We start from the raw sequence: 12,593 nt of genomic DNA, 5'->3' as shown, positions 1-12,593 counted from the left end.
TCTGGGAAGATGCCACATGCTGCGGAGCAACTAAGCCCCGTGCGCCACAACTACTGAGCCTGTGCTCTAGAGCCCATGAGCCACCACTACTGAGCCCACGTGCCACAACTATTGAAGCCCGTGCACAGCAACAAAGACGCAACACAGCCAAAAATAAGTAAATAAATAAATAAATTTATTAAAAAAAAGAAAGAAAGAAAAGACATGAGGCCCCACCCTGCATGGAGCCTCTCCCAGCAGTGGCGGAACCCGACACCTCCAGCGTTCCGATGGCACGCTCTCTCGATGGCCCGCTACGAAGAGGTGAGTGTGTCTGGCTACGAGGAATTCACGCAGGTGGTGGAGCAGCACCGTTTTCGGAGTGGCAAGACCGTTTTCGCCTATTTTTCTGGTTTTAAGGACGCTGAAGTCAAAAGCTGATGCCCCGACTGCGTGCAGGCTGAACGAGTCGTACGAGAGGGGCTGAAGCATGCTGGTGAAGGATGAGTGTTTATCTACTGCCAAGGAGGAGAAAAACCTTATTGGAAAGATCCAAATAATGACTTCAGGAAAAAGTTGGAATTAACTGCAGTGCCTACACTACTTAAGTATGGAACACCTCAAAAACTGGTAGAATCTGAGTGTCTTCAGGCCAACCTCGTGGGGATGTTGTTCTCTGAAGATTAAGATTTGATGATGGCACTTGTGTCTTTATTTCCTGATTTGCTCTAGAATAAGAGAATCTGCATACTCGCTTTGAATTCATGTTAGCAATAAGTAAATAAATGATGATGAAAAAAAGAAAGACGTGTAAGGACTGAGGAACTGTTCCCAGTTGAAGGACACTAAAGAGCATGATAAACACCATATGCAATGCTTGATCTTGGAACAGATCCTGGACTTTAAAGGACAGTATTTGTGTACCTATTTATTTATTTATATTGACCTATAGTTGATTTACAACATTGTGTTAGTTTCAGGTGTACAGCCAAGTGATTTAGTTATATATATATATATCCAGATTCTTTTCCCTTGTAGGTTATTACAAGATATTGAATATAGCTCCCTATGCTATACAGTAAATCCTTGTTGTCTATTTTATATATTGTAGTGTGCATCTGTTAATCCCATACTCCTAATTTATCCCTCCCCTGCCCTTCTCTTTGGTAACCTTAAGTTTGTTTTCTATGTCTGTGAGTCTGTTTCTGTTTTGTAAATAAATTCATTTGTATTATTTTTTAGATTCTGCATATATGTGATAGCATATAATATTTGTCTTTCTCTTACTTCACTTAATATAATATTCTCTATGTCCATCCATATTGCTACAAATGGCAATATTTCATTCTTTTTTATGGCTGAGTACTATTCCATTGTATATGTATATATATATACCACATCTTTATCTATTCAAATGTCAGTGAACATTCAGGTTGCTTCCATGCCTTGGCTATTGTAAATAGTGCTGCTATGAACATCGGGGTGCATGTATCTTTTTGAATTAGAGTTTTCATCTTTTCCAAATATATGTCCAGGAGTTGGATTACAGAATCATATGGTAGCTCTATTTTTACTTTTTTAAGGAACCTCCACACTGTTCTTCATAGTGGCCGTAACAATTTAAAATCTCACCAACAGTGTAGGAGGGTTCCCTTAAAGGACATTATTAGAAGAATCAGAGAAATTTGAATGGAGTTTGGGGATTAGATAGTGATACTGTATCTCTACATATGCTAATTTCCTGATTTTGATGGTTGCACTGCCTCTATGAGAATATGCCTTGGTTTTAGGAAACACGTGCTGAAGTATTTAGGAGTAATGGGGCATCAAAACTGAAACTTATTCATAAATAGTTCAGAAAAAAATTGTGAATATATATATAATATATGAGATACACGGTGACTATATATATATACATATATGAGATACACACACATACATACAGAGACTGATAAGGCAAACACAGTAAAAAGTTAACTGGTGAGTCTTAGCAAAAAGTCTGGGGCTTCCCTTGTGGCGCAGTGGTTGAGAGTCTGCCTGCCGATGCAGGGGACACGGGTTCGTGCCCCGGTCTGGGAGGATCCCACATGCCGCGGAGCGGCTGGGCCCGTGGGCCATGGCCGCTGAGCCTGCGCGTCCGGAGCTTGTGCTCCGCAACGGGAGAGACCGCAACAGTGAGAGGCCCGCGTACCGGGAAAAAAAAAAAAAAAGTCTGGGTGGGCTTCCCTGGAGGCAGTGGTTAAGAATCTACCTACCAATGCAGGGGACACATGTTCAAGCCCTGGTCCAGGAAGGTCCCACAGGCCACACAGCAACTAAGCCCGGGCGCCACAACTACTGAGCCCACATGCCACAACTACTGAAGCCTGCGTGCCTAGAGCCCGTGCTCCGCAACGAGAGAAGCCACCTCAATGACAAGCCCACGCACTGCAACGATGAGTAGCCCCTGCTCACCGCAACTAGAGAAAGCCCACGTGCAGCAACGAAGACCCAATGCAGCCAAAAAAAAAAAAAAAAAAAAAGTCTGGGTGAAGAGTCTGCCGGAACTCTTTGTACAATTCTTGCATCTTTTCTGTAAGTTTGAAATTATATCAAAATCAAAAGTTAAAAAAAAATCAACAAGCTCTTTATTAAGAACCAGAAAACTTCCCTTATTTATCTTTCTTAAGTTATATTTCCATTCTACTTTCCTTACAGACTTTTATCTCAATGTAATATAGTTTTATGTTTAAAAGTCTACTATTGATTACCCAATAGGCTACCTTGCATAAAAATATACACATTTAAATATTTTAAAGCTTTTTCAAACCATAAAAAATTATTCTACATGGAGCTACCATAACAATTAAAATCAGTACAAATTTTACAAAGTTTATCAAAACAACAAATATTCCAAATTTTGATAATTATTAAACATAGAGAGTAAAATATTGGAAATGTATCTTTGCACCATGTATCAGTGGATTAATAATACTTATTGCTATAGTGAGGCAGGATTCAGCCTTAATTTTATTCCTTTTTTTAATTAAAAAAAGTGCCCCAAAACATTGTTCGTATAACTAAATGGATGGGGAAGGAAGGCATTTTGTTATAACGATGTCCTTCAATTGTTTGAACATCTTTTAAGTTAGAAGCCAAGTCACATAATGACCTATTATTAAAAATTATTGTATTCCAGTCCCAGCTGACAACTCAATCTTATCTTCCATCAATTTTGTTGAAAACAAGGAATTAGAACCAATGGAGTTGGAAAGGGATTGATACTCAGTGATGAGGGTCATTTCCTTTTTCAATCTCATCACCAATAGCTTGACTGGTCTATTTGTTCGAAGCCCCAGAGATTTTTCTACCTCAGGGCAGTGCACCTTGGGAAGATTAAGCGTGAGTGATGTGAGTGAAGAGTGCTAGAATGGAGACTGTGAAAAAGACAGGTAGGAAAAAGAATCAATAGCCACCTGTGGTCAGTGGCTACCATATTAGAGATCAGCTCTCGAATTTTAGTTTCAGATTGCTACTGGGTTTGGTGTAGTTCTTTTACTTATTTAGACTTAATGTTCTACTGTTTCTTGCATTTCACAAAGACTAAGAACTTTGTATTTTATACATTTTATAGCTCTTATCACAAGTGCCTAGTAACTGTTTTAAAATATTACTGGCATCTGATGCAAGAATTATCAAAGAAGTGTTACAGAGAGGATATAAAACTGTTCAAAGGTTTGGACACGAGTGTTCACGATTCCACAGACAGCAATCTGCACTGGGTCCAATTACTGTTTTTCAGTATGATTTAACATGTTTATCAAAAAGATGAAAGCCTTGAAAACAAAGCTGGGGGAGTCAATTTCAACATTCCATTTCTACCCAATTAACCAAGACTAAAATGCAATCCACTGGCTTTTTCTCCTCTGCCCCAGCATCTTGTACCTTCTCCTTATGGTTACTCATTTACACCATGATGGACTAATAGAGGCCTCATGCATTTTCTTTTTATGTCTAAATGATTTAAATTTCTTCTAGTTTCCCTGAGATTTCTTACACAGTGCCAGACATTCTTTTGGCATTCACAAATATTAACTTAAAGACTGCATGACAATTACATGACTTTTCTCAGAACCTCTTACAGCTTTCCAAGGTCCTTTAACAGGAACGAGTAGGTCTCAACCAGAAGGTATTCTGAAGAATTCTCCCCAAAGGTCCCAGGGCCAGTAGTGAGTCTCTCACCCCTGCAGGCACTTTAGGACCCAGCTAGCTCAAGGCTGATGGGAGTTAAAAAGGAGGCAGGCTGTTTTGTCCTGGTCTCTGATTAGCCCCCACCTCTTTCCCAGTCCACAGAAGCAGCCTGTGTTCAGGATGGCCTGAGCTGGGCCAGCTCAGTTTAAACAAAGTCATTGATTTACTCTGCCAATTTGGAGAAGAAAATACTAGGAGGCTCACAGTCCAGTCCTGGGAATGACGTAAACTATGCCCTTGAAAGGGCCTATATATTGAAAGACTGAATTGCTTTCATTCATTCCTTCTTCCCATACTGTTTTCTCCCCACCAAAATATAATTGAAGAGCTAACCTGACTTAGTAACACCGAAGAATTACCTGGAAGGGTTCTATCTTTTCACTTTTTGCATATCTTCCAACCACCAGCTACGAGATTTACTCATCTCTGCATCCCTAGAACCTAGAGCAGTGCTGAGCATTGAGGAAGCAGTAACTACTTATTAAAGAACGTATTGCTTTGTAATTCTAGGGAACTTAACATTTTGTAATTTGCTTCAAAAAAGTGAAAATGCCCGTGTGGGATGTTTCCCTCGGGTTTCTCCATTTTAATATTCCTGTGTCTAAACTGGTCCCTAGCTACCGTTCGGAGGCCCCTCTTTCACAAGTCCCCCTTCCTCCCACCCCGCCCTTTTGCGCCGCAACACGCGGGCAAGAGCCCTGAACCTCCCCTCATGTCTTATACATGCCATTTTTTCATTTCATAATAATGTACGCTCATAGCAGAAAGTTTAGAGATGCAAAGAAAAATGAAATTACACGTATTCCCGCCACTCTGAGAGAACACCACGTAAGGTTTATTAAGCATTCACTATGAGTTAAACCTAGTTTTAAAACGCGCGATCTCATTCCCTAAAGACTTATTTCACGGAATTTCTTTGCAGGCTTTTTTCTAACCCAAGCCCCGATTCGCGCTGGTCTTTCGATTTTCTGCTCAGCTCCGGGCCCTAAGTGGTGCACAAGATACAATTCTGTCAGGGGCGGGTAAAAATCTGTTAGTCTCCGTAAAAATTGGTCTGGAAATCTCTCAGTTTGGAATTAAACTCTGCGTCAGCCTAGGGGAGAAATTCCATTTATTGAGGAAACTCCGCCTGGCTCCGGACCCTTCCTCACGAGCACGGGGCTTCCCTAGACCCGGCCCTCCCGTGCCCCACAGCCTCCCAGCGCCGAGCTACGCCTACCGGTCACCCCGGCGAAAAATGCCCTGCACAGCGGCCGCCACGCTGGACGCCCTGGCCCCACCCCCTCAGGATTGGCCAGACCAATGGGAGCCAAGATAGGCCTGCGTCACTCGGCGCTGGCCAATCGCGGAGGGCCACGATCGTTGAAAGGCTGGGCGCGGCGGAACAGGCCCGCTGGGCGGCGGGGACGCGTACTGGCGTAGACACGCTCCGGCTATGGTGGTGGTGGCAGCCGCACAGAGCCCGGCCGCCGGGGCATTCCCGCCGCCGCCGCCGCCGCCGCCGGAGCCCCGGTCGGCCGGGCTCTGCCGGTCATGGTGCCGGGCCAGCGAGGGGCCAGCCCGGAGGCGGCGAGCGGGGGGCCGCCCCAGGCGCGCAAACGACAGCGCCTCACGCACCTGAGCCCCGAGGAGAAGGCGCTGCGGAGGTGGGCGAGGGTCGAGGCGCGGAGCCGGAGGGCGAGGGCCTGGGGTCTGGGACCGAATTCGAAGGCTGGGACCGAATTCGAAGGCGAGACCGGGACCTGGGGCCGCGCTGACCGTCCGCAGCGCTCAGGCGTTGGTGGCTGGGCCAGTCCGGTGCCAGCGTGGCGCGGGGCGGGGCAGGAAGTCTGGACTAGCAGATCCACCGCGCTGGGTGGAGTCCAGAGCTGCGCAGGCCTTTTTTATTTACTTCTTTTCTATCTCATTAGAGATAACCAGAGCTGGGTATCAGGGTACCTGGGTTCCAGGCCCTCTAGCTGTGACCACAAACCCGTGGTCAGCTTTTCTGAACTTGGGCTGTGACATGAAGCCAATTGGTTAACCTACTTTTTTTGGAGGCGCACGGAACGGAAATGTCAGCTGTTGAAGGGGGCTGGGAGCGCTGTAAGGCTCACTAGTCAAACTCAGCCTCTGCATCCTTAAAATGGTATCTGCTTCATCAGGCTGCTGGGGAGATTGAGAAATGCCTAGTACTTCTCCGTAAATGTTAGTTCTCTTATGATCATTGTGCTTTTTGTGATTTATGAAGTGCCTCCTGGAGTAGACACGGTCCTAGGCTTTCAGCACCAGGGCGAAAGTCGCATCAGCCTCTCCCTCTTTTGAGTTGGGTTTAGGGAGGGAGGGTTTATGTTCTAGCGCGATTGCAGCCTTTACTAGATTTAATCAGTCCAGGTTGGATCCTGTTTGAGGGGATTGGAGTCAGGAAGCAACGGGGGAGTAGAAAGGGGAGGAGGAAATATCTTATGATGCAAGGTGAATAATATTTGTGTCCAGCTTTTGTGCTGTGGCCAGGGATGAGACGGAGGTGGATGACTCAGTATGGGGGAGAGTAAAGTAGATCTTCAAGCTAGATCCACAGAAGGCTGATATTTTTTTTTTTTTTGGTTTTGTTTTCTTGAGGGGAGGAGCCTGAAGTGTATTTTACCATTAGTTTACCTTATTCTGTAAATTAAAATGAAAGCACCAGGTGGCCAAGTTTTCAAATAAAGATATAAATAAGGTTTGAGATGACTCAGTGTGGTATATCTCTTTCTGTTCTCAGGAAACTGAAAAACAGAGTAGCCGCTCAGACTGCCAGAGACCGAAAGAAAGCTCGAATGAGTGAGCTGGAGCAACAAGTGGTAGATTTGGAAGAAGAGGTAAAAATACTTAAGGCCAAACTCGTATCTTTTATCCATTGTATATCTTTCCCTTGGTTAATGGTTGCTTCATCTCCTTTAGAATACAATTGGACATATAATTAAAAGTTAAACTTTTAGTTAATCTAAGTTAGGGTAGATAGGTAGTTGGTTAAGTGGTGAAGCTTGATGAGAACAGAAATGATTGACCCTCTTGGCATTTGGTGCTAGCTCTATCTCAAAGCTGGTGAATTACAACAATGTTTTATCAGTACTAAAAAATTAGTAAAAGCAGATAGGTAATCATTGCTTAAACTTGAGACCTTTTCTGGCTTATCCAAAAGTCCACTAACGGTTCCCTTCCCCTTCTAGGGTCTACTTGTTACCTAAACTTAAATTGTTGCCAGTTACACATCTTGAATACATAAGCATTATTTGTGGTGTTCTTTTTTTTTTTAACATGTTGATTTTACAGTCCACCACTACCACTTTTATTATTACCCACCAGTTCAAGATAGGATTTTTTTAAACGTCATATCTAAATTAAAGCCACAAGTCACTCTTTGTTGAAGTCTCTATTAGTAGTTGGGGGCATTGTGTTATATGTGACCCCGTGAGATGGCACTTCCTAAATAGCTTTTTTTTTGTAATTATAACCTTGCCTTCTAATACCCACTGTGAACAACTTCGTAAGCATAGAGTTTTCCAAAAGACCCGGGAGAAGGAAAGGAAACCTACTGTAGTGAAACGCTGTCAGGTGGATTCTTAAGTGAAAGAATTAGATGTCTTAATAGCCTCTTCTGAACTTTCTTCCAGAACCAAAAACTTTTGCTAGAAAATCAGCTTTTACGAGAGAAAACTCATGGCCTCATAGTTGAGAACCAGGAATTGAGACAGCGCTTGGGGATGGATGCCCTAGTGACTGAAGAGGAGGCAGAGACCAAAGTAAGTCATGTCCTTTATTTGGTGCCATATGTGAGAAATGGTTTTAAGTGACATGACCTCTTTCTTTAATGATACTTATTCATTTTTCAAGAGTGTAGTGAATAGTACTAAGTCCTAATAATTAAAATAAGTTACATGACTCTCCAAGAGCAAGTACTAACAAATGCCAGTAGTCGACAAGATATATCTACCATGCCAACATTAAGGAGAACCAGGATAAGAGAGCCAGTCAAACCTGACTTTGAATGCTACTGAAATTATAGTGGTTCTTTGATGAATATGATTGAGAAGAGAAGGGATTCATTGTGATAGTGACACCTTTCTGATAGAAGAGTGATGTATGGGTTTTAATTTACGAATCATGGCAAATTCAGTGATAATACTTAAGTGGTCTAAGGTTGACAGTAGGGCAGTTCTACTCAGAAGATAATGTTCAGGACAAACTTTTTAAAAAATTACTATCCAAAAAGATTCTGGGCTGAAATTCACTATAGAACTTTATTACTAGGAACGTTATTCTTATTGAGAATATAAGTAAGATATTATTTAAGAATATTGGTCCTGAAAAAAAAAAAAAAAGGAATATTGGTCCTGCCTGAATCTTTGCTTGGGGAAGAAAAATGTTTCATTGTACAGAAAATCACAATGAAGTTAGTCTTACCTTCCTTTTCTTATCTCTTCTTGAGGAGGGCTCGAGAAAATGGAAATAACAAAGGTTTAAGGGAAATGTTTCAGCTCTAAAGAATAGTTTTCTAGCTTTCTTGAAAGTCAAGAATCACAGCTTCCTGGCAAGTATTTCCCTGGGGACTCTCAGGTGTTGGAGCTGTTCATTCACTTTGGTCTTTCCTTCCAGGGGAATGGAGTGAGGCCGGTGGCCGGGTCTGCTGAGTCCGCAGCACTCAGACTACGTGCACCTCTGCAGCAGGTGCAGGCCCAGTTGTCACCCCTCCAGAACATCTCCCCATGGATTCTGACGGTGTTGACTCTTCAGACTCTGAGGTAGGGCTTATTCAGGTTTACTAAAGAGGTGTATAACTATTTAATTCCATTTGTTTGATGCCTGACATTCCTAACCAGACATATGAGGGCAGAGAAGGTAGTTTCGGTTGAGTTGGAGGTGAACATTAACTACCTTCCTATTTCCAGGTGGTTTAGGACATGGAGTGGAGTATAGATAAATGGGTCTGGTGGGTCCTGGAGGTCATCCTATAGCCTAATGATTAATTTACATTTTGGAACCTAGCACTAAGGTAGATTCTCAGTGCATTCTAATAGTTGAACTCCATTTAATTTTCCTTTTACAGTCTGATATCCTGTTGGGCATTTTGTTCAACTTGGACCCAGTTATGTTCTTCAGATGTCCCTCTCCAGAGTCTGCCAGCCTGGAGCAGCTCCCAGAAGTCGACCCAGAAGGACCCAGTTCCTTACCCGCACCCCCCTCTCCATCCCTGGGGACGTCATCAGCCAAGCTGGAAGCCATTAATGAACTGATTCGTTTTGACCACATATATACAAAGCCCCTAGTCTTAGAGATACCCTCTGAGACAGAGAGCCAAGCTAATGTGGTAGTGAAAATTGAGGAAGCACCTTCCAGTCCCTCAGAGAAAGATCACCCTGAATTCACTGTCTCAGTGAAGGAAGAACTTGTAGAAGATGACTTCATTCCAGAGCTGGGTATCTCAGATCTGCTTTCAACCAGCCACTGCCTGAAGCCATCTTCCTACCTACTGGATGCTTATAGTGACTGTAGCTATGAGGGTTCCCCTTCTCCCTTGAGTGACATGTCCTCTCTGCTTGGTGTAGACCATTCCTGGGAGGACACTTTTGCCAGTGAACTCTTTCCCCAGCTGATTAGTGTCTAAGGAGTGATCCAATACTGATGCCCTTTTCTTGACTATTACACTGCTGGAAGATATAGCACAGAAGCCTGTGCTTCATTCAAAAAGCCAAAGTAGAGGGTGTATGGTCCTAGAGAATTCCTCTATAAAGTATTTGTTCAAACCTCATAGGTCACCCCAAGTATTGTCTTTTGACATTCAGCAGTCCAGGGTACACAGATACATTACTATAATCCAGAATTAGAGATTCTGAGGTTGTACCTTTATCTTAAGGGCAGTGGTTTGCCCTGAAGTATTTACGTAAGCATCACTAGAAAAGTGTCTTAGACATGGAATTAATGAATGGCCCTTTATCATTTCTCTTTACCCATCTTGGCATCCCAGGCTTGCCTCTGATCTTAGGTCCTTTAGTTTGCTTCTGCAAGCAGAGAGAACACCTACCTGAGGGGGCTCCTTTTCCCTCATCATGTACAGTTCAAGTAAAGATCAAGAATCTTTTGTAAAATAGAAATTTACTATGTAAATGCTTGATGGAATCTTTCCCTGCTAGTGTAACTTTTGGAAGGTGCTTTCTCCATTTATTTAAAACTACCTGTGCAGTTAAAAAGTACAATGCAGTGTCTTTGTTCTTTGATTCCTTCTTGAACCTCAAGTCTTATTCTCTCTCGGTTTTCACTGTTTGCCATGGTAGTGATTTATCCCACTTCAGTGAGCATGCCACTTTTTAAAGTGACTGAAGGCTTTCCCCCCGTAATTACTGCCTGCTTCAATTCCTGGCTTCCTGAAGTAAACACTGAGCAGTTACTATATTTGAGACAGTTTCTTCAGCCTAATTGACCAGTATTACAGCTAGTAAATGGCAGAGCTAGAACACTTAACAACTTTTGCTATTAACATGTTAGAGAAGGACATGCCATTAAATATCAATACTTTTGCTATTATTATAGAGATTAAGAGGATTTTCTAGACTCAAACTCCCTGGGTTCAACTCTGCCACCAGTTCAGCTGGGTAACCCTGGGCATAAATTACCACTTATTTCCTCATCTGTAAAGGGGTATAATAGTATCTCTAACGGCTGCTAGAGGATTCAAACAGACGATGCATTATAAGCACTTAGTATATGCCAGGCACCGTCCCAAGCACTCAAAAGTTAACTGTTATCTCCTAATCCACTTTGGAAGGGTTTTAATCTCTTACAGAATTATATACACTCTAGGACATGTTTCACAAAAGAGTGAACCTGTTACAACCCCCAAACTACAGACTTGATAACCTCATCATCCAAGGTGCATCTTTTCCTTGGGAATCCACTTAGAAGATATTAAAGGAGTCCCCTAATTTATAGAAATTATTTTACCCATGCCAGCATTGTATGCCAGTGTTTACTACCTCTGGGGAGGTCAGAGTGAGTGAGCAGACCAAACGAGGTGGGATTCGAAGTATCCCCAGCAGCAAGGCAAAGCAGGCCATGGTTACAGCCAAGTACAAGGGAATGCCTTTGGTGTGGTTGGGGGCGTGTCCACAAGCATACTAGTAGGCAAGAGAGCCTAAGGTCCCTGGTTGCTGAAACCAGAGCCCAATCCTAGTACTTGGCAACGCAAACTTGCTTAATCTCTGAGTTTCTGTTTTGTAAGTGTAAGAAAAATCCACCAGCTGCCCCACAATTAAAAACCTGATCACCAGATTTTCTAGAACTGAAAACAAGTGCTGAGAATCTATTTAGGGATGTGTAGGCAGATGTAATTACAGATACATTTTAGCTTTCAACATTATAGAACAAGCATCTGAAGACTGGGGCTCAACTAATTTACATTCAATGACATCACATGAAAGAGACAGCTGTACAACAGGAATAACACACAGGACACAACCTGTGTAGATTGAGTTTTCATTTCCTGCACAGATGGGTGAAAATTACTAAACACTCAGGATATCCTATCTTCATACTGAAACACTAAATGGAATGGTTAGAAATAAAAACATCTTTCTCTGCAAAACCAAAGCAAGATTTCTATTAAATGCAGAAGGTTGTCCATAACTCAAAGCAGCAGGTGACAGATACCTGTACACCATTTCCCTGGGCCTTGTAACACCAATGTGTGCTTCTCTGCTTTTCTACTAGGTGTGTTCCTGGAGCAGGCAAAGTAGCGACAGAACTGTAGGCAGAGGTAATTAATACCTCCTACTCCAAGAGTATTTTATGGCATCAAATTCTAATCTTCTAAGATTAAATCTTTACCCTCTAACTAACTACTAAAGTTAATTAGGGACAGGAAGACTGGCTTGTTTACCCACTAACCAGTCGCTGAAAGGCAACATTCCTGTCTTGCTGGAGCTATATAGTCTAACACCACATAACTGCATGTAGCTCATCTCTCAAATGCCACTAGTAGAATATTTGAACCAAACTGATACATACAAAACTATATTCCCTCAAGGAGTTTAAAGTTACACTGCCTGAACCATACTTTATTGTAGATTATTTCAATGAAACCTAAACATGTTAGGCATTGCTGTAAAAAGACCACTGGTCAAGTAGGAACCCTGGACCTGGTGAATTGGATTATTATACTAAATTGTCACGATCTACTTAGGCTTAGTTTACAAATCTATAAAAATAGATAACTTTTAGCTGTGATTTCCAAATTTTGGTAAAACAATATCCTGAGTTTTCTGTAGCCGCAACTCAAACTCTGCCTGCCCACAAATCAGGGATCCACATTTATCAACTAATGGTTGTAAATATGCATGCAATACCGCCACCCAGTGACCTGTCAACTC

At 42.5% G+C, this 12,593-nt stretch overlaps 1 protein-coding gene and 1 pseudogene across 1 annotated transcript; both read left to right on the top strand.

Moving 5' to 3' along the window:
- Positions 1-216: 216 nt before the first annotated feature.
- LOC112415181 (thioredoxin domain-containing protein 17 pseudogene) lies at positions 217-832 on the top strand (annotated as a pseudogene).
- Positions 833-5,644: 4,812 nt separating this feature from the next.
- On the top strand, positions 5,645-10,620 carry XBP1 (X-box binding protein 1). The gene is given in 7 exon segments (XM_024767954.1): positions 5,645-5,681; positions 5,684-5,855; positions 6,953-7,049; positions 7,845-7,973; positions 8,827-8,886; positions 8,889-8,972; positions 9,278-10,620. Coding segments are annotated over 7 exon segments (1,137 nt in total). The 3' UTR covers positions 9,836-10,620.
- The last annotated feature ends 1,973 nt before the right edge of the window (positions 10,621-12,593 follow it).

Source organism: Neophocaena asiaeorientalis, unplaced genomic scaffold (genome assembly GCF_003031525.2).
Source record: "Neophocaena asiaeorientalis asiaeorientalis breed wild unplaced genomic scaffold, Neophocaena_asiaeorientalis_V1.1 scaffold828, whole genome shotgun sequence".
NCBI classification, from domain to species: domain Eukaryota; kingdom Metazoa; phylum Chordata; class Mammalia; order Artiodactyla; family Phocoenidae; genus Neophocaena; species Neophocaena asiaeorientalis.
This window is presented reverse-complemented; position numbering and strand designations above follow the sequence as displayed.